Source organism: Anastrepha obliqua, chromosome 4 (genome assembly GCF_027943255.1).
Source record: "Anastrepha obliqua isolate idAnaObli1 chromosome 4, idAnaObli1_1.0, whole genome shotgun sequence".
Lineage (NCBI taxonomy): Eukaryota > Metazoa > Arthropoda > Insecta > Diptera > Tephritidae > Anastrepha > Anastrepha obliqua.
In genome coordinates this window covers 97,825,577-97,853,381 of record NC_072895.1, presented here as the reverse complement: position 1 = coordinate 97,853,381, position 27,805 = coordinate 97,825,577, and the positions used below count along the sequence as shown (strand labels likewise).

Sequence of the window (27,805 nt, the reverse complement as noted above, 5' to 3'; positions counted from 1 at the left end):
CACAGATCAAAGGTGTTTTGAATGCTTAAAGGGCCATAAACGCCTTAACAACCATAAATTTAAGCTTGCAGGTTACTGCAGATGTATTGCAGGTAAAGGTAGTCGCTACCAGTGAGGGAAGTTTATTTTGAAAGTCCGCTAGTGGAACACGCGGTTGAGAGAATAGAGAAGTTTGAGCATATCACAGCGCCGCTACTCGGCTCTCAGTGAATTTGGCAATCAGTAGTAATAGTAGGAGTCGCTTTGTTGAAATTTGATTGATAAAAAACTATTTTATTTTTCCTTGCATTATCGTCCCTGTTTACATCAATCTAACCTAACTTTTTATCATAGATAATTTTTTCATTTTCGTTCACAAAACCTGATTCACCTGGCACTCTTTCTCTCAAACGTCTTAACTACAATTAGGGCTTGGGAAAATTGCGCCCATTTTTGCACCTCAGACCGCGTAATATTTTATTCTAACATTTTTGTGTGGAATATGCTTTAAAGTGAACAATTTTTATACGCGTAAGTACAGTTAGTAACATAAATAAGTATACAGGAGCCTGATTTATGGAATTGTTTGACGCTAACGCTTTCCTTAATATGTAATCAAAATATTTTACACATGTTAATTGTGTACTGGGATAAGCTTTCATATGTGCCTTAAATTAGCTGTAAATTTTAGGTACCGTTATCCACACTTTGCTTTGTCTTTGATGCTAGCGAAATTTATGTCACAAAAGTTAGTACTCGTATACAGCAAACGATTGTTCAGTTAGCATAACATTTATTTTTACGTATTGATTAAACAAGTTAAAGCTATCAAAAGGAAATAATTGAAGTGAGTATAAACATTTAGGGAATGCGTTTTGTATTAATTTTTGCGACATTTTTAGTAGTGGCACCAAGAGGAAAAGAGCTTTCTGATGATTTAGAAAAACTAATTATAAAATATCACAAGGAACAGTAATCATTGCGAGAAATCGGTCGTTTGATAGATAGGAGTTTTACTACAGTTCAAAAGATTGTGAATAAATATAAAAGTGCGGGAAGCACCACTAATAAAGAGCGTTGTGGGCGTCCACCGCTCTTAAGTCCCAGAGAAAAAAGCTTAGTCGTACGGAAAATCAGGACGAACCCCAAAATAAGTGCCCCCAAATTGAAATCTGAAGTTGGAAATGAGACCGGAAAACAATTTAGCACCCAAACTATTCGCCGGGTTTTGCATAGTGCTGGTTATCATGGGCGCAATGTTAGGAAAAAGCCCATCTTGAGTAGTGTCAATCGGAGTAAATAGATTTCATTCACAAAAGATCATGAAAAATTTGACCAAACATTTTGGAACCAAGTCATTTTTTCTGATGAGTGTAAGTTCAGTATCTGTGGATCTGATGACCGTGAAAAAGTTTGGAGAAAAGTTAACGCGGAATTGGATCCAAACAATATGACCGACCCTGTGAAGCATGGAGGGGCTCTGTGATAGTTTGGGGATGTATGGCTGCGAACGGGGTTGGAAACTTGGTATTTATCGAAAATGTTATGGATTGATATGGTTATTTAAATATTTTGAAAAGTATTTGAAAAGAAAGCGCTACGAAATTGGGCCGTGGAGGAACGTTTATCTTCCAGCAGGATAATGACCCCAAGCACACATCCAACATTGTACGAGTTGCTGTTAGTGGCAGTCCCCGAATACCAACCCAATCGAACATTTATGGGAACATTTAAAGCGGAAAATACGTAAACATTCGACTAGAAATAAGGAACAACTGAAAAACGTCCTTCAAGAGGAATGGAATAAAATACCAACAGCTGCAACTGAAAACTTGGTGAAATCAATGCCATCACGACTTAAAGCGATTGTAAAGTCTAATGGTTATCCTCCCAAATAATAGGATTTGATTTTAATTATGTGTTTTATTTCACAAAAATAATAACATGATGAACTGTATACTTACTTTTGAGACATGAATTTTTATAAAGTTTAATATAAAAAGCTATAATTTGGTTGCTTTTTAAAATTTTGGCATTATTTGGATTAAATATGATTTTTGTATTTCTTTCATGTAAATAAAACACAATTTTGTTATAACTTAGGTTGTTTGAAGGAATCGATGGGGGGAAAATTGAAAACGTGTCCGGTGTATACTTACTTCTGTTACTAACTGTACATATATTTTATTTATAAGTACAAAATATATATTGCAAATATGAACGAAATAGGGCCATAAATAAGCCTTTTCGACCACAGTAGCATCATTCGAATCAATTTCTTTGCAAAAGATTTATGTTTACCCCAAGGCTGCAACCTCTATATATTTTGTTAAAAAAATGTCAAATGGAGACTCCGAAACTCTGCATATCTGTTTAAGACACATTTAGTAGAAGATGTATACAAATGTGGGGAAGGGTGGATAAAATATACTTCCAGAATGAACTGAATCGGATCATAAATAATAGCCTAGACAAACGGCAGCGATAATCGGGATTACCGGGGCAGTTAATTCTGATTAATATTGTAGTGTGACAGACGGTTGTTATGCGGATTAGTGAACAGCTGATTTGCTTAATGAATAATTTTGTCAGTAAAAGATGGCTATTAGCTGCTCTGATATTTAGAAATATTTATGTATTGAAAAATAAACAAATCTTGAATTATTATTTCTCAAATCAAAACAATTAATGTAACTTTCATCGTATTAGTGCAAATTAGCTTTGCATCCCAAGAATGATAGAGAAACAGGTTACGCCTTCCGAATTCGCCTTTCGTTTTATATTAATTTGTGCTTTCATAACTTAAGACACAGCATTTCGTGTTCATTAGTTTACATCTCACATAACATAAAGCCACCAAGCATTTCACTGAATTTTAACAAACATGTAATTTTTCCTACTTTTGTTTGTTTTGTTCGTTTGTTTTGTATTGTGAACTTAGTTGACGTCAGGCTTGTCAAAGTCGCGAAAAACAAAGTAACTGTTTTTTAATAGTGTGTGGGGGACTAAAACCCCCACATATGCTTTTTATTTTATATTAACACTCTTTATTTGTGATGTTTAATTCAAGACTGTTAAGAATAATATATATAACTTGTGAAAGAACTATAATTTTTATGTCTTGTCGTTTGCAAGAACGCTTCTCCAATCATCTCTTTCTTAGAACGAATAACGACGTTAAAATTAAATTGAATAATGAATAAAAATGAGTAATGAATTCAGTGTGGCCAAAAGGATAGGTATAGGTGTGTTCCCGTACGACACTTTCAGCTGTGTTCCCACAAGCGCAACCAATGCGAATTTATCCACCTTGGGCGCACCCATAGTACTCAATTCGCCTTTTTTGCATACAGTCATTCTTGTTCTTCTCTTCAAAAGTTTTATTATGTTCCATTTTTCGGCGATGTTGCCATCGAAAATTCCCCTAATCCGCTTAATTTATGAGAATGAAGTCTAGTTGTCAATCTTGAGATAATTCCGCATTATGCCTTTAATTCCGATTAACGCCACTGTCTGTCTAGGCTATAGCTTAAAAACAAAATTGACAATTTAGAGTCGAAATAAAAAAAAAATTAAGTTGCTGCTACCTGTTTAATGTGCCTTAGCACATGCATATATATGTATGTATGTAAAAAGTAAAATGTTCGACAGTAGCAACCGGCGGAGTTTTCTTTATATTGTTTTAAGAAAGAGTTCTTGAATTAAATTTTTTAAATCTGTACCGCTCAATTGCATTTTAAATTCCTCCTTTTTCTACTCTCTATTCAAGCGACATCACCATGAATACACCACTCTTTTCATGTATCATAGTACGGTGACTGACAAACGCAGAGTTTAAAAAATTCAAACTCACCAAGGATAAGTTATTTATTCTGCTGAAAGTAATAAGATCCTATATTTTTCCCCCTTAATTACATTATTTATTTATTTTATATTTTTCGTATGTATTTTTTTATATTCAGTGTACTCAGACAAGCGAACAATCAGCTGGCACAGATTTACGGAAAATATTAACTTTCCTCATTTTTCTATGTTTATTAGTTAAAAAAAAGCTCAGAAAATGGCTTATAATAAAATGTAATATCTAACAAAATTATTTTTTAGTTGGAAACCTGCCGCCGTTATTTGTTCTCTGGTTATTTCAACGTTGCGATACATTCAGAATACATTCGCAGCAAGGCCACCTTGATTCGCAGCAATTTTAATAATTTTTATTAGCGCTCACCCTCTTTTGTTCTATTCCACGCTATTCCTGAGAAAACATCTGATCAGGGTTGCCATACTTGGCACTATAGTACCAAAAGTACGACATTTTTTCAACACTGGTACGTTAATATCGTTTTCTATAAAATGTTACTTTCTGCTTGAAATACTTCTTCTTCTACTTCTTCTTAGCGTCACAGTCCTTGGTGAACCATTGCTTCCTTCACAGCTTCTTGCCATCGAGCTCGATTTACAGCCACTTCCCCCGGGAGGGAGACATTAAAATTTTTTCCGATAGCCAAGCTGCAATCAAGGCACTGTCGTCGCCGAATTGCAGCTCTATTCTCGTGAACTCCTGCAAGGAGGAACTTAAACGCCTCGAACGTGCAGGAAACATTTCCCTCATCTGGGTTCCTGGGCACAGGAATATAGAGGGAAATGAAATTGCCGATGAGCTTGCCAGGAAGGGGGCGGCAGAACCAAATCCAGCTGCCCTCTTCTCAGACATCGGCATCCCCTTGGCCGTCGTTAAAGGGAAACTACACAACTTCTTTCTAAGAAAGGCGCAAGACAGATGGAGGTCTGTCTCATCGTGTGCCATTTCAAAAGCACTATGGCCTCAATATGACATAAACAGAACGCTTAAGGTGATGGGAACTCCCCGCCATTCAATTTCCAAACTCATTGCGGTGATCACTGGCCACTGGGTGATCGGCACTCACGCGGAGAAGCTTGGAATTCCGTACAACCCCCATTGCAGAAGCTGTGGGGATCCTGCAGAGAAAGAGACTGTGGAACACTTTCTCTGCAGATGTCCGGCCTTGGCGGCTAGGCGCTTGAGATTCCTCAGCGTCCCCTTTGGGGATGACTTGATGAAATTCTCCAGCCTAGATCCCTTTTCTCTCCTTCGCTACATCAACAGCACTGGATGGCTGTAGACGGGCTTATCTCCTAACTTAATCCTTTCACAGGTAGTGGTCCACTTTATGGTATCAAAACGGCACGTAAGTGCTACTTGTAGTGTACCTGGGGTACTCTTGCCATCTTACCTACCTTCCTACCTACCCCCAACATTGCATGCCCTTTTTCCTAAGATCCCCTTTTTCTTTATCCAATTGGGCGCAGATCTAGTGCCTTTCTCGTTGATCGCTCCCTTGACAATCTAGCCACATGTCTCAGACATCTAAGTCGTTGAGACTTGTCTTACAGTTGGGGATTGTGCCTAATGCGATAAGTGCCATATGCAAGTCTAAGCGGACCATAGATCTTTGGAGCACTCTTCTTTCAAAGCACATTAGCTGTTTTGTCTCGTCAGCTTTCAGCGTCCATAGTTCACAGGTCGTATTTATACATGGTCGCTTTATACATTCATAATTTTTGCTCACGCGATAATATTTTAGAGCTGTGCAATTTTAGATTAGCATCATATGCTCTGTTGGCTGCCCGTATTCTGTCATTGATTGCTACCGACATGCCTTGGTTGACTGATAATGTAATGCCCAAGCACATTGGAATGTGTATGCCCCACACTCCAGATCATTGGATCGAACAATATATTATATATTATTTAGTTTTTTCTGCATTAATAATCGGTCCAGCTAAATGTATTCTCTCCTCCAGATTTTCTATTATTATTATATCATAGTATAGCAAATGCACACATTTGAAATGGCTTGTTGGAGACGCTTCCATTCGGGTATATTGCGTTTAGTATTGGATGTAGCACCACGTTAAATATCAGCGTTGGGAGGGCAGCTACTTGTTTAGCTCCTGAGGCAATAGAGAACGGTTGCGTGCATTCTCCTTGCACTACTTTTCTGCTTATTTTGTGAAATTATTGTTGTTTTAATTTAAACGGCCTTCGAGTAAATTTTTGATAAAATTATCAGTTCAAGGCCCTAATTTATCAACTTAATTTGTTTTTATATACACATACTTTACTTACAGCACTTATTATTAACTTATAATTAATAAGAGTTTTAATGAACAAGAAACTGGAAATTGTTTGTTAAGTTAAACTTAGTAATATAATAGAAAAATAGTAAAGTTCTAATAGCGGTCGTCCCTAGGCAGGCAATGGCAAACCTCTGAATGTATTTCTGCCATGAAAAACTACTCGTATCTGCCGTTTAGAGTCTACCTTAAACTGTAGGTCCCTCCAATTGAGTAAAAATAGCAAGACGCACATCATAAATAGGAGGAGAAGCTCGGTCAAACACGCAACAGATGTGCGCGCGCCAATCATTGATATTTTATTTTTATTTATTTACTTTTACTAACTGTACTTATTAAAAAATTGAATTGAACTCATATATGTACATTGAAGAAAATCTAGATTTTTGTTTTGTTAACTTAAACTTAATAAGACAATACTGCTGTTTCCGTGGCGCCACAATTTAATGGCGGATTCTTATAGAACTCGACAAAAGAAAACGAAATGAAGAAGTAAAATTTTTTGATATCTCGCTTAGTTTTCAAGTAATTTAATGTTAAAGTTCTCTAATTTAGCGAAAAGTTGGTGTTGCCATACACCTGAAATAAAAACGAAGTTCGTATGCAGATATGTTCAGTAGAAGGTTCATTGTAAAACTGCAGTAGTTTTTGCTCTAATTTTAAGTTGAGAAATAATTTTGAAAATAAAAACATACAACTCATTCAAACTTAAAAACAATGATATTAAGCGTATCTCAAAAAATAATAAAGTAATTAAAATTAAATTAATTAACACAGTATTTTTGCGTAGAACTCCTTTTCGCGTAGGCGGCCTTCGGCCGCGCTTCAAAAAAATAACCCTCATCAGTCCAACTCCGGCTACGCAATCCACAGTATTTTGGCGTAGAACTTCTTTCCGTGTTAAAACCATTGAACCCAGAATTAAAACGTCACATGCGTGAGTGTAGTAAGGAGGCACAATAACCCCCATCCCCAACATTAACACTAAACTTAAATACTTAATTTTTGTTCATATTTTTGTTTCATTTGCAGGCATCCGGCAACACCATACTGTTGTCATTCCAATCTTCTTCGTATTCGCGTTTAAAATTGGAAAGTGACTGTATGGACAAATGCATTTGCCTTTTATTTTAATAAAAAGAATTTGAATATAAGGATAAAAATAAGTAAAAACACGCGTGTGAGTGTATATTTCGTGAATTTTAGTGTTAAAAAATATATAGTGTAATGTGGCAAATTATAGTGAAGTTCCAAAGGGCATTTTGAGACCTTTTTTATTCAATATCTCGAAAACTAAGCGAGATATCAAAAAATTTTACTCATTCATTTCGTTTTCTTTTGTCGAGTTCTATAAGAATCCGTCGTCAGATTGCGGCGCCACGGAAACAGCAGAATCCCCCTTAACACGTTCCCGCCGGCGCTGTTATTCATGGTCTTCGCCCACAGACGGCAATCTTTTCGCTCTATCGGAAGCGATTGCAGGTCATAAAACGAAATTTTTTCATAAGGGTAGTCGTTTATGGCATCTCATCTCATAGGTACCGTTTAATAAAGCAATCTTGTGCGGGCCACAGGTGGTACGCGCCGGCGTGAACGTGTTAATAATATAATAGACGCGCGAAAATTCATTATTTTTGAATAAAATGAGAAATAACGAAAATGGTACCTTCGTGTTAAAGTTTAAGAACGAATGATTTTTTTGATCTGGCAACCGAGCGACTGCGCATATGACATCATTTCTGACATTTCTCTAATCCAATATTGTTGTTGCACTACACATTTGTATTGGTTTTGTATGTGAAGTGAAAATTTTTTACGCTAAGCTTCTCTGGAATTTATTCGCAGCAAAATATAAAAATTACGGGTTTCCTTGCTGAAAATCGCAACACTGCCTACAATAATGGCGGATCCAAAATTCGAGAACTTACCCGGGATTGTGAGTACACTACCAGTGCCAACGTAGAAAATCCAATAAACCTGACTCATGCAGCAGGCGACTTTGCTTGTTGGTACCAGCTGAAACCCCACCTTAATCAGTTCTATTTTGCATCTTTACTTCATTTTAGGCTTATGACCAACCCGACGTGTATGAGACGCCCGACAATGCCGAACCAGATACTTCTGACTACTATGAAGAGGAGCCCGAAAATGAGGCTATCGAGCGTCTGCACATCTCTACTCGCGATTCTTACAATCGCTTCCGTGGCGCCACACTTGATGGCAGCGTCGACTTTTCGGATCGCATTGGACGTCGCCTATGCAAAGGCTATGATGCGCGCTCTGGTGAATATGAGCTAGTCGGCCTGGGTGAAAAGGAGACACCAGTGCAGAAATGCCGACGTCTGCAGTGCGAAATGAACGAACTGATGGATGAGGTGGCGGCGCTTCAAGTGGATCGTAAGATTGCACAAGAGGAAAAGGAGTCATACGATGCGGTGGCAACTGTCATAGCAACGGCTAAGAAAGTGTTGGATTCATTGCGCTTGGAGCAGGTATTGGGCAACGAGCAAGTACCGAAAGCGGCAGATAAAGAAGTGAAGCAATTAATTGGTGAGATTGAAATGATTAGTATTTAAAACAAAAACATTTTTTAACTCTCATTTCAATGTACTGTCACGCACATTGTCCAGGTCAAGTGGAAGAGTTCAAAAAATCTGGTCTACTTACCGCCATACCTACGCCAGGCACTGATTTAGCCGCCTCTGCTCGCATCGCTAAGCTGGAACATCGTTTGCATCAGTTGGAACAGGCAATAGGCGCGCAACCGGAGAAACTCAGTCGCCTTACAGCCATAACGAACACTTCAAACGTATTTGAGGCGGTGCATCAACTCAGCACAAAAGCGGCTTTGCTACAAGTCGATAAGCTGGATCTCATTGAAACACGACTCGGTACACTGGCAGGTAAAATGGATGCCATTGCCGAGAAATCGAGTGGCTCTGCTGAAGATGCGAAACGTGATCAGAAAGTGACCGAACTCTATGACATTGCGAAGCGCACAGAACCTGTAGCAGAAATACTACCAGACATTATTGAGCGCATGCAGGCGCTTGAATCTTTGCACAAATACGGTAAGTTTCAGTGGGAAATATAATTAAAATGATAAAACAAAATACATGTTTCATTTTACTTTCACAGCTATGAACTTTGCTAAAATCATTGCTGAAATTGAGGAGAAACAAACTACAATTACAACCAGCCTGGTGAGCAACAAAGAACTGCTACATTCAGTGCAAGAAACATTCGCACAAAATCTAGAAACAATCAACAAGGAAGTGGCAAAAGTGGAGCAGCGCGTGCAGACGATTACGGGCAAGAAGTAGAAAATGCCGCTAAGCGGCGCATTCACAGATCTACTCACTGAAGCAACTATTTATGGTTAAAAGAGAAATTAACTTATATAATTTGCTGACATATTCTCAGTAATGCAAGTATTGTAATTTGTATTTTTAAATTTCAAGTTTGGCTGCGTTTTTTTTTTAGTTTTTGCTTTAAAAGCATAATGCTGCAAAATGTTTATATATTAAATGAATAAAACATAAAATGCTTTTGAAAACGAAGTGTCTGCAGCGCTGTTATAAAAAATGAGCACGGCTGGGTTGATGCTGGCTGTTTAGCAGTCTAATTTATTTAACGAAGTGGCTTATGCAGAGCGGCGAAAAGAAATTATAAACAAGAAAACTTGCTCGTATACAATACCACAAAATTCAAGTGTACGCTACCACAGGGACTGTCAATTCAGCAGCATTTATATTTTAGCAGCTTACCTCTACTGCCTATGGAAATTGAACGGATGTCAAGAAAATGAAGTTTGTTAAACTCGGCCAAAACTGCTCAGGAGTCAATCAATGAAAATCAGAATAAGATACTTAACCGAATAGTATCTTTTTAAGAAATGCCTAGTGAAATGAGTAATGTGGCATCTGCGGTGGAACAGGCGTTCTGAACACTTGCTCTACCACTGCACGGCGTTCAGTAAAATCAGTTGAAAAAATCTTGGAAAATATTTTCCTGAGAATTTAATGAGAATACATTACATAAGTAGGCTACAAAAGATGCTCAGTGGCTCAAAGACTGAGCGGAATACCAGAACGTATATTTGTTGTTGTTGTTGTATCAGCAATACTACAATAATACAGCAAGTTTCCTGGGCCTACCTTTAGTTGAGTTAGACGAAGACGAACGGTGATTTACACTACACTGGCAGGGTTTAGTATTGCTGCTACAACAACAACAACAACAACGGATCTTTGTCGTAAGTGTCTCTCAGTACTCCTTATATTAACAACAACAATACATAGGATTGAGGGGAATAACCAAGAGACTAAAAAGATTCGTCAGAAATGTCAAGTTCAGATAGAGCTGAGAGGAGTATCTGAACGGATGGTAAAGAACTTGTATAATAACAACAACAACAATTAGGACTGAAAGGCAATAGTAAGAGGCTTAGAAGATTCATCAGCGCTGTGGAAGTGACTTAAATAGTGAGAGTAATGCAACACTGGCAAATAAAGCCTTGAGTGCGTTTCCACGACAGTCGGTTCTATGTATATTATATTACCGGAACGACTCGGATTTATATTCGGCCAACGGCATTCCTTGTTTTTGTATGAGGAATGTTTGTGATACTACAACAACAAATCCTTAAGTGCCTCTGTTCGCCTCTTATGGCGACAACAACAAAAATATTATAGTACATTGCGAGGCTGAAACGCCAAAAAAGTGTGTAACCGAGCTTAAAGTTTGATATATCATTGAAAAGGTATTTTTAGTGCCATGCACCCTTTTAAGTAAGGAAAAGAATAGTTCAATAACTAAAAGACTTCATTTTATGGAAAATAAATTCGAAATTAGATAATTGAGGTTATCATAATCTTGAAAGGATGCATATGTATCGGGTGTTTTTAAGAGCTTCAGAACTTAAAATGATAAAACAGAAATACTATTGGAATGAATAATTTTTTGAAGTGAAATTTCTTAGGCGTCGATGGACGAGCGAGAATGGAGCGTAAAATTTCAAGGCCATGCAACGTTTTGAGGCATTTTCGTTCGGCGAGAGCGAAAAAGGATATAACGTAGAGGAAAAGGACAGAGATACACTTTAGGCTATTTTTCCTATTTTGCTAAGTTTTTCCTCGTGGTTGCTAATTTCTAGTAAGAAATAACACTGCCTACTTTTTGGCGCTTGTTTGTTGGTGCAAACTTGTAGGAAATATATTTTTGGTGCCTACTTTTTGGCGTTATATTTCCTTAGTGCCTACTGTTTGGGGCGTTTTTTGGCCACAATTTTTTTTGCGTATTTTTTTTTGGTGCCTACTTTTTTTCATTTTCATGTCTGCAAATAAATATTACCATTTGATTGTTAACCAAATATTGAAAAAAAAAAAAAAAACAAAAGATAATTGAATATATTAACGGAAACAGTAATAATTCTCTTAAGTTGTGGTACACAATCCAATTTTTTTTTTTTTTTAATCTCAAAATTTTTCGAAATGTTTTTTTTTTAAAGATCATTTTTTCGAGTGGTCCACACCGGTCCACTTGAAATCGACATGAGTGATGTAGCCACATATTTCAGCTATGATCTCAAACTGAAACCTGTTGCGCAAAGTTGCGCAAATTAAAAATAATGTAGCTTTTGTGAATTTACCCACAGGCAAAACGTTTATGCAATTTTGTGTAAAAGACAGAAAAGGACATCACAGACCCCATAAGCATTAAGAGACAACTAAAAAAAAAAAAATTATTAAAAAAACAAAATTGTTTTTTAATATTATTACAATATTAATATGATATATGTATATATAACACTATATACAATAAAATTATATATAATAATATAACATTTTTATCTGTCACTGGAGGAACGGGCATAAGCCGATTAGAATATTAACGAACATCTGAGAATTCCTTGTAATAATAAAATCAAAATGACGTATAGTTTTGAAAAAAGGAGTTATTTATTTTTTTCGTTCTTCAGAAAAAAAAAGTTTTGAGTCAAAAAAGTTAGAATTACAAGATTACGTTCTTGAGACGCTTCAATACCATGATGATAGTGTGAAAGAATTGAAAGATCAGGTTTTGAAGATTGTTAGTAATTTTTGTAAAGATATTAATAGAAAATTAGAACGATCTAACAGACATTGGGGTCGCGTATTAAATGAGAATGTATCTTGGTTAGCTGAAAAAATTGATTTTCCCTTAAACGACAACTTTAAATCCTCTTCATTTTCAAAAAAAGTTCTTGCGCTTTTAAATTTGAAAAATGATCCAGCCTCAGAAAACAGCTCATCAGAAACCGAGAATTCTGAATCATAAAAAAAAATTAAAAATGAAAAACAAAAAAACAACTAAATATCAAAAAAAAATTAAAAACTAAAACAAAAAAAAAATTAAAAATTAAAAATAAAAAAAAAATTTTAAATTAAAAAAAGTCTAAAAACAAACAAAAAAAAAATTAGGAGAGAATAACCTTACCGTAAACCTCCACGTGGTACTCTTTGGGGTCGTGAAAAATGTAAAAATGAATTTCAAATTTGCTAAAACTAAGGTCAGATTCGTCATCACTGATTCTTAAAACCCCTAAATATATATTTTCAGCTTAATTAAATGAGTTTTTGAATTTTGTCCGCCAACGCCTTCTGGTCGGATCACTGTGCACCGGTCGACCCTTTTCCGTTTTCGTAAATTTTGTCTATTTGTATTCTTTGCAAATGTTGTAAATTTATTTAGATATACATTCTTTCTCTCTCTCTCTCTCATTCTCTCTCGGTTCTCTCCCTCTTTCCTTGTCTGCCTTGAAAGTCTCACTTCTGTTATGTGTACTACGCTACACGCACTTGTTTTTGTAAAGGGTGATCAATTTTGTAGTATCGAATTTTAAGTTAAAACAATAAAAAAGTTCACTTTTCAATTTCAAAAAAATTCAAATTCATTGGACAATATTTATTATTTTTGTTTAGAACCATTCATGACATTTATTTTTTAAAGACAATCCTTTTCAAATGGTCGCCCCAACTTCGCCGGGTAGTCAGAGGCTCGAAAAAATTATGATTTTCAATAATTTTTTTTGCAAGTCATTTTGCCTTATTTTACAAAAATAAAAGCATAGCATTAATACATCATCGACTTGACTTAAACAAAATTAAAAAAAAAATATTATAATAACTGTAAAGTTATCGCCGCTTGTGTGGAGCTCGTTTCTCCAGAAGTCCCCTGCGGTGATCAACACAAATTATTGGAGATTCTTCTAAAATCAATCGGACAAGAGAAATAAGGTTTATTAATAAATAATCTTGCGCCTGATCGAAGATTTTTTTTTTAAATTAACAATATGGCGACCTCATGAAATATTTTTCAGATTTTCGAGAAAAAAACCGACAATTAATTGTTTAAAAAAAATCGAAATAAAAAAAAATCCTTCGGTCAGACACGAGTTTTTTATGTTTTTCAAAAGCAATATAACTTTTATTGAAATCTATCAAGCGATTTTTAAGTTACAGTGATCACCAGTTCAAAAAACATAGTTTTGAGAAAAACGCATTTAAAGTTTTGCTATCGTTTTATGTAGAGTTATACGAATTATTTAATTACTTAGAACTGTGTCATCTATTTCTCTCTCTCTTCCCCTCTTTCTCTTTCTCTCTCTCTTTCTCGCGTGCTCTCTCTCTCTCTCTAAGCTTCACAGTCTGTGGTGGGGCATAGCTTCATCAACAATCCTCCTCCAATTCAATCTATCTCTTGCCTCATTTCTCTCATCTATTCCTGGGCCATATAATTGTTCTTCAGTCAACAGCTGCACCTTCCAAAATACCGATTTTTTGTTGCCTACTCCGCATTCTACCTTCTCGAGTGTTATCGTTAGCGCGCTTATCTGCCACTTTCATACGTGCAGCATTCATTTTTTTCGGAGAGCCCGCGCGCCCTTTGTTAATTGTTGAATAACTCGAGAAGTATTCGTCGGATTCACTTCAAATTTTCAGACAATATTTTTAAAATACTATAGCTTAAGAAAATGCGTAAACAAAATCATATTTTTTAAAAATTCTGACTACCCCTAACCCCTTAAACACCAATTTTGCATGACACGCTGCGGGACTTCGGACGATATCTCTTGAACAACTTCAGTAATGTTGGCTTCGAATGCCTCAATCGAAGCTAGTTTATCCACAAAGCGTTTAGACTTTACAAACCCCCTCAAATAAAAGTCCAAAGGTGTGTTGTATCACACGATCTTGGTCGCCAATCCACTAGTCCGGGACGAGAGATAAATTGCTCACCGAAACGACAACGCAGTAAATCTATTGTTTCACCAGCTGTGTGGCAAGTAGCGCCGTCTTGCTGGAATCAAATGTTGTGGGTATCATGCACTTCAATTTCCGGCATGAAAAAGACGTCTACCATGGCGCAATAGCGTTCGCCATTCACTGTTACAATGGCGCCAGCCTCGCCTTTGAAGAAATAAGGGCCGATAATGCCTTCAGCTAATAGGCCCCGCCAAACGGTGGTTTCTAATGGATGTAATGACTGTTCTTGAATGGCTTCGGGTTGCGGTTTAACCCTAATACGACAACTTTGCCTCTTGACGTAGCCATTAAGCCAAAACTGAGCCTAATCGCTGAACGCCATAAGTTGGCTTGAGCGCGCGCTTAGCACTTTTCAAAGAGCGTCGAATTTCGTAATACGAATTGTACGATTTGTAAACGTTGTTGAGGCATAAGTCTTTCCATGATGAAAAGTCAATGCATACTGAAAAAATTGTGTGTTTGGTTGACCAGGTGTCACGCGTGATCTGCCGAAAAAATCTTATTGGAAAAAGTACCTCCAATCTGATTAGCCTTTATATGGGCCCATCCGATGAAACGCGCTGCTCTGCAGGATTTGTTTGGCGCATTTTTCAATTATTATTTTTAATTTCTCTTTAAATAAAAGAATCCTTAGTAATTTACAATTTTTATTTAAAGCCTTTTTATTCATATTATTCATAATCATAATAATCATAATAATAATAATAAGTAATAATAGCGATACGCTCACGCATAATATCTGTAGATAGTACACATTTAGCTTTGAATAAATTTCATACACCTCCTGTCCACCACTTCCATATATTTTCTTCCTTTCGCTGCGATGTTCTTTCACCCATTTCGCCCAATATTTATTTATCCTTTAAATGTAACCCTTCGCGTGGCTTAGTCATTTTACTATACTTATGAATATATGTATGTATGTATGTATTATATTTGGTATATAATATTTCTAGTCTATGTAGGGAGATGTGTATATATGTATGTGTATGCATTTGTCCATGTCTGTGTGAGTGCATATTTCGCATTAGTGGGTGAATGAGTGTGAGTTTTTGCTATTCTTTTAGAGAATGTTTTGAAGTTTATATTTGTATTAATGTATGTGCTTCTATGTATGGATCTTTGTTTTTTTTCCTTAAATATACTTTTTTAGTTTTTTACTGCTTTCGTTTTCTAAATCCCACTTAAATGCTGCTAAATTGTCCACAATACTTGTTTTCACATTTTGTATGGATTTCAGTTTTTTTGTTATATTTATTTATGTTACTTAGTTTTCAGAGTATAAGACATTTATTTAAATAACTTATTGTTGCCTTTTATATTACTATTTATTACATGTGTGTATACTTTTCTTGCTCAGTGTATATATCAATTTGAAAGTGTTATACATCTGATTTCAATATAATTTTTTATTTAATATGAATAACTCGTTAATCGGTAGATTTTTTTTTGAGTCCAACTCTGTTAGATTTTCTTTTTTCATGTCTCTTCTTTTTTAAATACTTTCACTCTATTATTATTAACTCAGTTGCCACACTTCAAAAACATTTAAACAATTGGGGAAAAGGGGGAAATCGTCTTAACTGAGCGCTTTCACTCCACACACTTCAACAGAAAAAGAGCTTCTAAGCACCGCACTTACACATTATTGCATAAAAAAAAATTTACAACAAAAAAAAATTAGAAAAAAATTTTTTTACAAAACAAAAGTTTAAAAATAGAAATTTTTACAAAAACAAATATTAAAATTTTTTTTTTTTTACAAAAACAAAAGTTTAAACAAAAAATTTGTATATAAAAAAATAAAAAATAAATTAATCAAATTAATACAAAAGTTTAAAAAAATTGTTTTTACAAAACTAAAAGTTTAAAAATAAAATTTTTTTACAAAACCGAAAGCAAAAAAAAAAAATTTACAAACAAAGCTACACAATTTTTTGGAACAAAACAAAAGTTAAAAAAAAAAATTAACAAAAACAAAAAAATTGTATATAAAAAAATAAAAAAAAAAATATTTGCAAATTAATACAAAAGTTCAAAAAAATTTTTTTAAAAAACTAAAAGTTTAAACATAAAAATTTTTTACAAAAATAAAAGTAAAAAAAAAATTACAAAAACAGCTACACATTTTTTTTACTAAACCAAAAGTTAAAAAAAAATTTAACAAAAACAAAAAATTTGTACGAGTATATAAAAAAATAAAAAAAAAAATGTTTACAAATTAATACAAAAGTTCAAAAAATTTTTTTTTAAAAAACTAAAAGTTTAAACATAAAATCTTTTTACAAAAATAAAAGTAAAAAAAAATTTACAAAAACAGCTACACATTTTTTTTTACTAAAACAAAAGTTAAAAAAAAATTTAAGAAAAACAAAAAAAAAAATAAAATTTTTTTACAAAAAATAAAAAAAAAATTTACAAAAAAAGCTACACAATTGTTTTTACAAAAACAAAAGTTTAAAAAAAAATTTAACAAAAACAAAAAAAATTTGTATATACAAAAATAAAAAAAAATGTTTACAAATTAATACAAAAGTTTAAAAATATTTTTTTTACAAAACTAAAAGTTTAAAAATAAAATTTTTTTACAAAAACAAAAGTAAAAAAAAAACTTTACAGAAGAAACTACACAATTTTTTTTTACCAAAACAAAAGTCTAAAAAAAAATTTTACAAAAACAAAAAAATTGTATATACAAAAATAAAAAAAAATGTTTACAAATTAATACAAAAGTTCAAAAAATTTTTTTTAAAAAACTAAAAGTTTAAACATAAAATTTTTTTACAAAAATAAAAGTAAAAAAAAAATTTACAAAAACAGCTACACATTTTTTTTTACTAAAACAAAAGTTAAAAAAAAATTTAAGACAAACAAAAAATTTGTACGAGTATGTAAAAAATTAAAAAAAAAAAAATGTTTACAAATTAATACAAAAGTTTAAAAAATTGTTTTTACAAAACTAAAAGTTTAAAAATAAAAATTTTTACAAAAACAAAAGTAAAAAAAAAAATTTTACAAAAAAAGTTAAAAAAAATCTTTTTTACCAAAACAAAAGTTAAAAAAAAAATGTACAGAAACAAAAAATATATACAAAAAGAAAAATTAAAAAAAAAATGCTTACAAAAAAATACAACAGTTCAAAACAAATTTACAAAAACAAAAAATGTGTACAAAAACTAACAACAAAAACTAACTAACAAAAAACGTTACAAAAAATACAAAAGATCAAAAAAAAATTTTTTTTACAAAACTAAAAGTTCAAAAATAAAAATTTTTACAAAAAGCAAAGTTAAAAAACAAATTTTATAAAGCCAAAAATTAAAAAAAAGTTTTTTTACAAAAATAAAAGTTATAAAAACAAAAATTAAAAAACAAAAAATGCTTGCAAAATAATACAAAAGTTTCAAAAAATTTTTTTTACAAAACTAAAGGTTTAAAAATAAAAATTTTTACGAAAAGAAAAGTTAAAAACCAAATTTTACGAAACCAAAAGTTAAAAAGAAGTTTTTTACAAAAAGAAAAGTAAAAAAAAGTTACAAAACAAAAAATTTGCACAAAAACAAAAGTTAAAAAATAAAATTATTTACAAAAACAAAAGTTAAAAAGAGCATTTTTTTACAAAAACAGTTTAAAAGTTTAAAAAAAAAATTACAAAAACAAAAGTTAAAAAAAAATTTACAAAAAGCAAAAATTTGCACAAAAACAAATTTAAAAAAAATTACCAACGTTCAAAAAAAAAACTACATAAAAATATATAAAAATTCCCTCTAGTCACTCCATGCGCTTAACGTTTGTTCCACTGCTGGGAACAACGAAAGCGCGCTACGTTTGGCTTGCCGTAAAGCTTAGGACACCAATTTTTCTCATTGCTCACATTTCTTTTCAATTGATAATCCAATTTCCAGTGCCTGTTGAAAGCTTTTTTCCGCCTGCTACACTCTCTTTGCCTTCCTAAAAGTGTGCGTTTAAAAGCCTTCGCCATTTCAAAAGTTAAAGTACTGAAAAATCAAGATTAAAAAAAATGGACGATAATAATTGAAAAAAAAAAAAAATTTAATAAAAAGCACTTTTGATAGCATAAATCACATATCCACTTCAAGTAGTCGGTTATTTGTAACGACTTATGAACTATGAAAGCTTAACATCAAAAAAATCTTGAAACCATTACGACATATAAAAATATCACATAAATAAATTTTACGTACTATATTGGCCGCATTTTAAGACTTTTTCATAAATATGTTGGTCTTGCGCAAGTGCAGTTTATGCTAAAAGCTGAACCTTGAAATATATGAACGAACGCTTTTTATGTTTATTTTAAAATTCCAAGTTATGAAAAATAGAAAACCTTTGATTTTGAAAGCTCAATCAATAATTGCAAGTAAAAGCTGCAGTTTTTTGAGAAAACTGTTTCAAACAGAAACAATTTTTTAATAAAACTCAATCATATTCCAAGCTCATCAATCCAAAAATATTTTTTTTTAAATAACTGCAGTTGAAAGCTGAAGCTTTTTGTGAAAGTTCTTTCAAATTAAAATATTTTTTTAGTAACTGCATATAACAACTTCAGCTACAACGTTTGTGTGCTTCTCATTTTTCATCAGAAAATTTGAATGGCTTACTTTCAACAAAGTGAAAGTGTGAGTTCAGCTTCCTCATTTATTTAGGAAAATTCCTGTTTACAATAGCAAAAGTTATGTAGCTAGCAAAGCTTCTAAAGCTCGCATTCCGTTAATAAAAAGTAATGGGAGATAAGCTCCGCTACTCAAAGCTTTTCATACAAGCTGGCCTTGCTGTTTTCACTTGCATGCTTTATGTACAAGCTTTCATTAATCAAATGAGAAAGTTTTTAGCTTAAAGCTTTTAGAAGCCCGAGCTGAACTTTCGCCAAACTATTGTACATTATAAAGCTTTAAATCTACAAAACGTTAAATTTTAAGAGCCGGGTTAATAAGATCATTTAAAATGAAATGATTGCAGTTGATGCCTTTCATTTTTCGACTGTCACTATTTATTCTCGTCATACAAAATGCTCACTAACGCCTTTATTTCTATTAATTCTGAAGAGCTTTCATGATAAAAAGAGCTTTGAAGTTGCACTCTTTTTCATTACATGAAAGTTAAATACTAAAGCGTTCAGCACTTGAAAAGCTTTTCTAAGCAAATTTAAAGCTCGCTGTTTTCGCTTGATGAGAATCAGCGCCCTCTTTTCAACGCTGAGATTAAGTTTAGTAGTGTTGCTTTCTCTTCTTCAAGTCTTAAAAAAATATTTCGTGTCTTATAGCACTTTCTCACTTAATAAAGGTTTCTTGCTTTGAAGAGACTTCATTGCACATCTTTTCAAGCTTTGAAGCTACTACTTTTTTAATAAATTCTTAGAACCAAATATATTCTGTTGCGATTTTTGTTAATTTTTATCAGTAAAAAATTTGCAGTTCGAACTCATTTTCAGAGCGTTTTCCTCGTGTTTGAAAATTTTATATATTTTGCGGCTTCTATGCTATAAAACTTTGAGAATCGTTTTTCAATTTTCTAAAAACACAAAAACTTTAGTTTTTAGTTAGCAGCTCATCACAGAAGCGTTTATTAAGTTTTTACCAGCTTCTTTTATTTTTAGATATGAAAAGTTCTGAGGTCAATATTATTTTAGTCTACTGAAAAACTCTCTGAGTCTTGCTCGAAAGCTAAGAATATACTTAAGTTCATATAGACCTTGGGAAGTCGATTTTGTATACATATAAGCGAGCCGGTTAAATATCCAACTTAGCATAGCGAAGAGAATTCAGAAGTTGTGATCAACATCAGCCCGTTAATCGGCTCTCAGCGAATTTGAAAGAATCTGCTGATTGGCTGACGTAAGCGAGATTGTGATACCGGTTTGTTCACGAAAAAATTGAGATTGTGTTGGTGATATACGAAAAAAATCAACACAGCCTTCGCTCATTTTGCTTCGTTGCCGTCTGAACAACGACGAATTGGACGAGTGTGTGAATACGTGTGAGCAGAATTCTGCTGCCGCGTACCAGGTAACGTAGCAGCCGAAGTTTACTCGCTCAATTTCGTTTTTCAACGAATAGCTGAAGGCCAAGGCTGAGAGCTAAGCACTAAGGATTTTAAGAAAAAAATATATACATATGTAGAGGGAATGTTTTAGTGTTACAATAACAAAAACAACTTTCTTGAAGATTTTACCAATTATAAGTTCACAGTTAAACGGATTTTTAATTTCTTTGTTCGAAGTTGAATTATTTTTTTGTAACAGTTTCCTTTATTTCTGCGGTTCACCTAAGGAAAACGCTTGCATAAATTGTGAGCATTTCGCAATAAATTTCACACATTCATTTTTAATCATTGGAGGGCTGCGGGTTATAATATTCCTACAGGGTGTGCCCTAATTTATGTAGGTTTTAGTAACTTCATTCTGATATCAAGATTTTTTTTATATTTTTTAAGTCTTTGCAATAAATAAACTCTTCTTCTTCTAAGAAATGTATGACGAAATAGAGACTCTTCAACCGTGAATCATTCATATTGCCTTTATATTACGATTATTATGTTATGAATTATGCTAACAAAAAAAAACAACAATATTTAAAACATTTTATAAAAACTAAAGTTTAAAAATTATCAATTCATAAAAAGTACATTAAAAACCTTCGTATTAACAGAGAAGTGCTTAATTTTCGAAGAAATTTTTGTTTTCAACGAATTCTTTCAAGCTCATCCATTACTTCAAGTTCCTGTTTTATACAAATGTATGTAGGCGGCAAAACCATCAACTTTTTTACTACTACTCGTATGCTCCGCACAACGCTCCTTTTGTCTCGCAGACTCTCGGCGATGAGTCAGTGTACTCTCTCTTAAGCGGACACCTAAGCGACGTTCCCCGCTTATGGGAAGTGTTCCCTTATGAAAAGTGTTTGTTTATGAGAAAAGTGTAAAAAAAAGTTTACGTTAGAAGGTTGTCTGCTCAAGAGGAAAAAATTTAAATTTGTATGTATGTACATACATATGTACTGAAAATGGTGTTTGCTTCGGAGAGCTGTCCGTTAGGAGCGAGTGCACTGCAGTTGTATGTGGGCTCGCCTGCTATACGTTGTCGCTCACTACTTTACACGAGTATTATTGCAAATCTTCCCGCTCTTTTTGCCGTTTTGTTTACGCCTTTATACATACACATATACACATACATATACATATATAGAATGAATGTAATTTCAGAATGTTTTTGGTTTTTGTTTTTTTTTTTTGTGTTTGCATAAAATTGTTCTTGTTTCTTTTGCCTTTTTTGTTGCTAATTTAATTTTATGCGCGTTTTACTAGTGTTACAATACTTAAATTGTTGCTGTTACGGAGAGATTTTTACAACGCTCTCGCTTTCCACTCTTTTTGTTCTACTGTTACTTTATATGGTGAGAGTTGAAACGTGTCTTAAATTTAGTTAGACTCTAAATTAATATTTTTTGGTCTTATTATTTTCTGTAATAATTATTATTTTTTAGTTTTAAATAATTTATTTTTTACAATAAATAAATAATAGAGCTATGATTTTTAAATTATAATTCTGTATTTTATTATTATTTTCTGTTTATATTATTTGTTTTTTTTTTTTATAATACCTTTGCATTAACTTCTTCATAAATAAATATTTTTTTTTTGTAATTTTTAATATTTTTTTTTATTGTTTTAAGATAATATTTTTTATTTCATAATTTATTCGCTTTAAATTATGCATTTTTTCAACTTTTTCCATAATTTTTGTGGAATCCATATTAGTGCATTTATATGCCTTAAGTTTCTTTGCCTAAAACGCCACTAAAATTACATACATACTTTTTTCATTAGTTTGCTGCTAAATACATCGAAAGGGTTTTTGTTATACATACATTCAATAATTTTAATTTTTTGTTTTGTAATATTCTTGCGTTTATATAGAAATTCAAAATTATTGAAAAAAAAATGTATACCTATTAATTAAAAAATTATAATAAAATAAACGAATTGCCTACATTACATACATACATTAGTGTGCTGTTGCTTGCTTTCTCCGCCACACTGCTTGCCAATTAACCTAGCGCAATTTCAACTACATACATAAATATTTCTGCTGTGCATTTATTTTGCTCTTTACAATACTTTTTGTTGCTCTTCTACATTTACACATTAAAAGCTGTAAAAATAAAATTTTAAATTAATTTCATTAATTATGTTTTTAATAATACTTTTTAAAAATTAAGAAAAAAATTAATATCATACTTGCATTTATAAAATTCTATGCTTTGTTTTTTCTCGCTATAAGTTTGCTGTTTGCTTAAATTAAACTATTTACAAAAAGTTACATATTAATATTTTAAAATATTTATGAAAATTAAATAAAAGAAACAAAAACGTTTGCCACTGAAAAAATCGCTAAAAATAAATATTTGATTGGCTCCTTAAAAAAAATATATAGTACATTTATATATATGTATGTATATATAAATAAATATCTGCTAGCATAAATTTTAATGATAGGCTTTTTCTATTTACCCATTTAAATAGATTGATTTTTTCTGATAACAGTGAAGCGTATTTAAGTGTTTTGCAATTTTTGCTTTCTTCTTTTTGGTTTCCTTTTTGCATACAATTAGAGTAGATGAGTAAATATTTTTTAATAATTTTTTTAATAATTTCTTTTTTTAATCCTTTTTTTAAATTATTTCTTTAATATATATTTTTTTTTAATATGTGCTTACTTTTTACGCTTTTTCAAGAAAATGAGAAAATTCACTACAAAAAAAATTTCCAATTTTACATATACAATGCCTACATTTGTTATATAGAGCACACTTGCCGCATTTGCCAACGTTCCAGAGTCCATCACAATCGAACAAAGAAAAAAATATAAGTAAATAATTCTCAACTTCTTCGCTCGATGCTGCTACTTGGACTAAAAGTTTCTGATGCTAGAACTTTCAATATTCTCTACTTTTCGCATTCGCCGTCAATTTTCAGTTATTTTATTGTTTTCTTTTTGGATTTACCCCTACCTGCGTTACTAAGCTCAACTTGTTGCACTCGTCGGCCACCTGTTCACACTTATTTGCCTAATTTATTGTATAGTGGTGTGTGTGTACTTTGTTGTTTTGTTTTTTTTTTTCACCTTTAAATTTTGCCTTCTCATTTTCTGCAAATTCACCGTTGTCTCTCTCTCTCTCTACTTTCTCTTCGATTTTCTTACTCTGCGCCGCTCTTGCATAATTTTAATACATACATAACTACATACATATATGGTGTTGTAACTTCCATCCATATACATACGTATATATATAAATACATACTTGGATCGCTTTGTATATGTGTGTGTAAGCGTTTCATTTCTTCTTAATGTGTATATCTATATAATAATTCTTGTGGTTGTGGTAATTTTTGCATATACTGTTCAGAAACACTCTACCCTTATTAATACACTAATACGGATTCCATCGTAATTGTATCTCATTTATTGTTTGTCTGTGCATTTGACGCCGTTGTGGCTTGGATTTGTGATGCGGTTTGCGATGCCGACTCCAATATGCGACGTGCCAGTCTTGACCTAAAAAAGAAAACAAAAACAAAATGTAATTAAAAAAAATATTAGGAAAAGCACAAAAATACAACACAGGAACTTGCTAAAAAAAACGTTCCTAACAAGAAAACACAAATTTTTTTGGCCTATCCACAGGCGCTAAAGGCTTTTCCTTATCAATAAATAACGAATATTATTATATATATTATATTTTATAAATATTTCAGATCGATCGTTAACGCATTAGAGGAATCGAGTAAGCAGTGCAGACTGCGTTTAATGCGGGCGCTTTTATTTGAGACGCATCATCGCCCTGGCAACGTTTGATAGCTTACGATTGGCAGGCATAATTAAAGTACTGCGGAGGAGGAAGCTAAACCAAGCCAAGCTAAGGACCCAATTTTGGCTTAAGGGCCATGGCCTGGAGCTCGTCAAACATAAGGGCCACGTGCTTTTCAAAAAGTGGTGAAATACCTGAGAATTCAACTCGATTGCAGGCTTATGTTATGGGCCCAGATACGGTATGCGGCTACTAAAGCAGCGAAGATCACGGAAATGCTGAGCAGACGCACCACAAACGCAATCCACCTGTACGGCAGCGAAATATGAAGAGATGCGCTAAACTGCAAAACCAAGCGCAAAGCATTGGAGGCTGTACAACGAACAGCGGCACTGAGAGTTGCTTCAGCGTACGACACTGTCTCTCGACCCCGTGGCCCGGAAACGAGTGGATGCGTGGGATTCTAGAAAACAAAACAGGCCACTACTAACGCCGCGGAACGGATATGCTAAATCATGTAGTGGCGGCAAAGCTGATGGTACACTGAATCGAGTGGCAGATGAATGCCAAAGTTTATTCCTACAATAGGTAATTGGGTTCAAATAGAATTTCGGGGAAGTGGGCTATTTCATTACTCAGTTCCTCTCGAGCCACGGATACTTCCGGAAATACCTATGCCGCATGGGTAAGGTAAGTCACCCCTGGTGCAAATACTGCGAAGTGCCAAGCGATGATGCCGAACCCACTTTGTTTAGTTGTGACGGGTGGCTCGTGGAAGAGATGCTCTGAGGGAGCAGATTGGCGACCAACGTGATCGGCAAGATACTTGAACGCGAGGATAACTGGAATGCGGTTAAAAGATACGTTGAAGGCGTGTTACGGAGATAAAAGATAAACCTCGACGTAGTACAGCAAAATGAAGCCGCACAGATAGAGACACAGGAAGACTAGTCTATAACATAAAAAAGTAGCTACAAATATGGTGGATCCAGACGTGGGTGAATATAATTGGTGCCTTGTGGATGTCTTCGCAGAAGGAGAGGAGGTATTGTTTTAGTGCCGCTGTAAGTGCAAAGGCATTTTGCACCCTACCACACCCACCAACAAAAAAAAATTCAGTTTAATTCAGTACAAATATTGGAAATTCCAAAGTGTTTCTCTGTTGGCTAGTAGTGATAGGTCACATAAAGCGCCGATATCGTTCATAACCAAATTATGACAGATCAAGCAAAGTAGAGAAGGATTTGGTTTCATGATCAGGCTCAATAGATTTCATTTGAATTCGTAGGATTTGAAACATCTCTGACACTAAGGTTACCGATGGGTTAACCAAAGCGGCTTATTTGAGGATTTTAAATAAGGAACGCCTCCCACACCTAATATTAACAATAACACATGGGCTGAAAAGTCCCGGACCTAACATAGAAAACATGTTTTGTCTCATAATAGAGTTCAGTTTCAGCGATTGCCTCTTCATTCAGCGTATTTTTCAGAGTATTTTTTTCAGCTCTGCGAAAAGCCAGTAGTCGCTGGGAGCCAAATCTGGCGATTACAGTGGATGTGGGCAGGGCCGTAGAGAGCATATCCGGGCCCCGGGGGAAATTGCAAATGCGGGCCCTTTCCAATTACGTCTAATTCAAATAAATACGTATAATCTCGAGTCCGGGCCCCTCTGAGAACTCCGGGCCCGGGGGAAAAAGTACCCGATCCCCGCCGCCCCCCCTCTCGTCGGGCCTGGATGTGGGAGCAATTCAAAGTTCAATTCATGTAGCTTTGCAACTGTTTTGATTGCTTTGTGACACGGGATGTTGCTTTCAACGGTGAGCAAACGCCGCACCCACTTTGAACAGAGCTTTCTGATAGTAAAATGCTCATGCAGTATAAAGCACTTTATTTTAATATCTTTACGAGTTGCGTGAGTTAGCTACGCAACTTCACCTTTAAATCATTCAAAACGATTTTGTGGATTTTTTTGAGGTTTTCTGGTGTTACTGCCTCATTTGGACGTCCACTGCGCTGCGCATCATCAGTGCCTCTACGAGCACGTTTGAAGTCGGCAAACCATCGTTGTGTTGTTGTTTCTGATAGAGCAGAGTTCTCATAACACTTTTCAAGCCATTGCTTTGCTTGAACGGTATTTTTTGCCATCAAGAAGCAGCGTAAAATTGATCCTCTTTTTTGCAAATATCAAAAGTAGCGTCACTCTTAGCACAATAACTCACGAACTAATGAATAGAGGATCCTGAAATTTTAACTTTCAACTGGATCCTTGCTGCAGTCAGACTGCATAACTTATTCCGTGGAAGTGAAAAACTCCCTGAATGTATTTGGAAGAAAACCTTGAAGATCTGCTTCACCGACGCCTTCACAACTAATTCAAATCGCTCAACCTTAGGAGCGATTTTATTAGTTTTTTTATTCCTATTTAGTACTTTCTGTACGCATATCTTGTACTCAACAAATTACTCACTTTATTCGCCCAGCCAGTAGCGGATTGATGGCGTACAACCAATCGTGTACCTCTTTATCGCCCAATGTTTGCAGCAGATATCCACGATGCTTAGTGACGACACTAAAAAACGATGCGAGTGTTAGAAAAAGAATAATTAAAAAAAAATACAGAAATAAATAAGAGCACTCAAAGAGCACTTGAATATAAAAGTAATGGTTTTTTATCACTGGTATTTGCATTACCTAAACGTATTGGGTATCTTCACCATAGCTGCCTGATCTTCGCTGCACTCGACCTGAGCTGTCGCTAAATTCAATACTGCACGCTCCACTGGATCCTTCTCGGACTTGTAGATGAAAACGTAAGGGCGACGCACAATCTAGCATGAAATAATAAGAAAGAAATAAAAATGAAAATTCAAATATTGAAAATACAACAAAATATTTCTTTATATGTATTTCTTCAAATGCGCAACTTACCACCCAACGTTTTTTCCATCCCGAACCGCCATGCTCCAACACATTGAGCAATCCCTTGCGCGCCACCACAGCGCTCACCCTAATCTCCTCCAACTCTGGTACGTATAGACGAAGTGGTAGGGCTGGTTGTGTAGCGGGTGCCGGTGCCTCCCAGCCATTGGGCGCATCTGCGCGATCGGGCGAACATAATCTGCAAAAGGTGAGGGAAGTTAGTCACAAAGAAAGGTGATGATGGTTAGCAACTTGGTATGAAGGCGAAAATGGTGAAGTGAGAAGCGCACATTGAGAGATTGAAAAGGGTGGGTGAATGCATAGATACATAGATATTTACAAAGGTACATAGGATCTCTCATAGGAGAGTAGGCCAAAGGTGTGTGAAATCGTAAGTGGAAAAGATAGTGGATAATGTGAGTAGTATGTATGTGAAAAATTATACTTTACTAGTGTTAGTGTGATCTAAATTGTGATCTTAGTATTGAAAATAGACATGTGTTCGAGTGATGCGGTGATCAGCTGTTAGTTAAGCAAATGTGTTAAGCAACAAGTTCACTGCATGGTGCGATTTTTCAAACATTGGTATACGCTGCTTGGCTTTAGAATGTAGTA

The 27,805-nt window shown here is 34.0% G+C and overlaps 2 protein-coding genes across 9 annotated transcripts in view; one reads left to right on the top strand and one right to left on the bottom strand.

The window, feature by feature from the left end:
• The first annotated feature begins 7,879 nt into the window (after positions 1 to 7,879).
• LOC129245902 (dynactin subunit 2) lies at positions 7,880 to 9,627 on the top strand. The gene is made up of 4 exons (XM_054884340.1): positions 7,880 to 8,071; positions 8,202 to 8,685; positions 8,766 to 9,206; positions 9,274 to 9,627. Exons 1-4 carry the CDS (start codon positions 8,036 to 8,038, stop codon positions 9,456 to 9,458), a joined length of 1,146 nt encoding a protein of 381 aa, XP_054740315.1. The 5' UTR covers positions 7,880 to 8,035; the 3' UTR covers positions 9,459 to 9,627.
• An 8,532-nt stretch (positions 9,628 to 18,159) lies between these two features.
• Positions 18,160 to 27,805, bottom strand: part of LOC129246429 (kinesin-like protein unc-104) — a 166,260-nt gene continuing 156,614 nt past the window's right edge. For 6 of the 8 annotated variants that reach the window (XM_054885259.1, XM_054885253.1, XM_054885258.1 and 3 more), the window contains 4 exons: positions 27,200 to 27,389; positions 26,963 to 27,099; positions 26,739 to 26,840; positions 22,131 to 24,015 (listed from right to left, as the gene is read on the bottom strand). In XM_054885259.1, coding sequence (XP_054741234.1) covers positions 23,919 to 24,015; positions 26,739 to 26,840; positions 26,963 to 27,099; positions 27,200 to 27,389 — 526 coding nt within the window. In that variant the 3' untranslated portion in view covers positions 22,131 to 23,918. Of the gene's footprint in view, positions 18,440 to 22,130; positions 24,016 to 26,738; positions 26,841 to 26,962; positions 27,100 to 27,199; positions 27,390 to 27,805 lie in introns of those variants that run through there. The other 2 variants (XR_008582465.1, XR_008582464.1) reach the window with 2 other exon arrangements.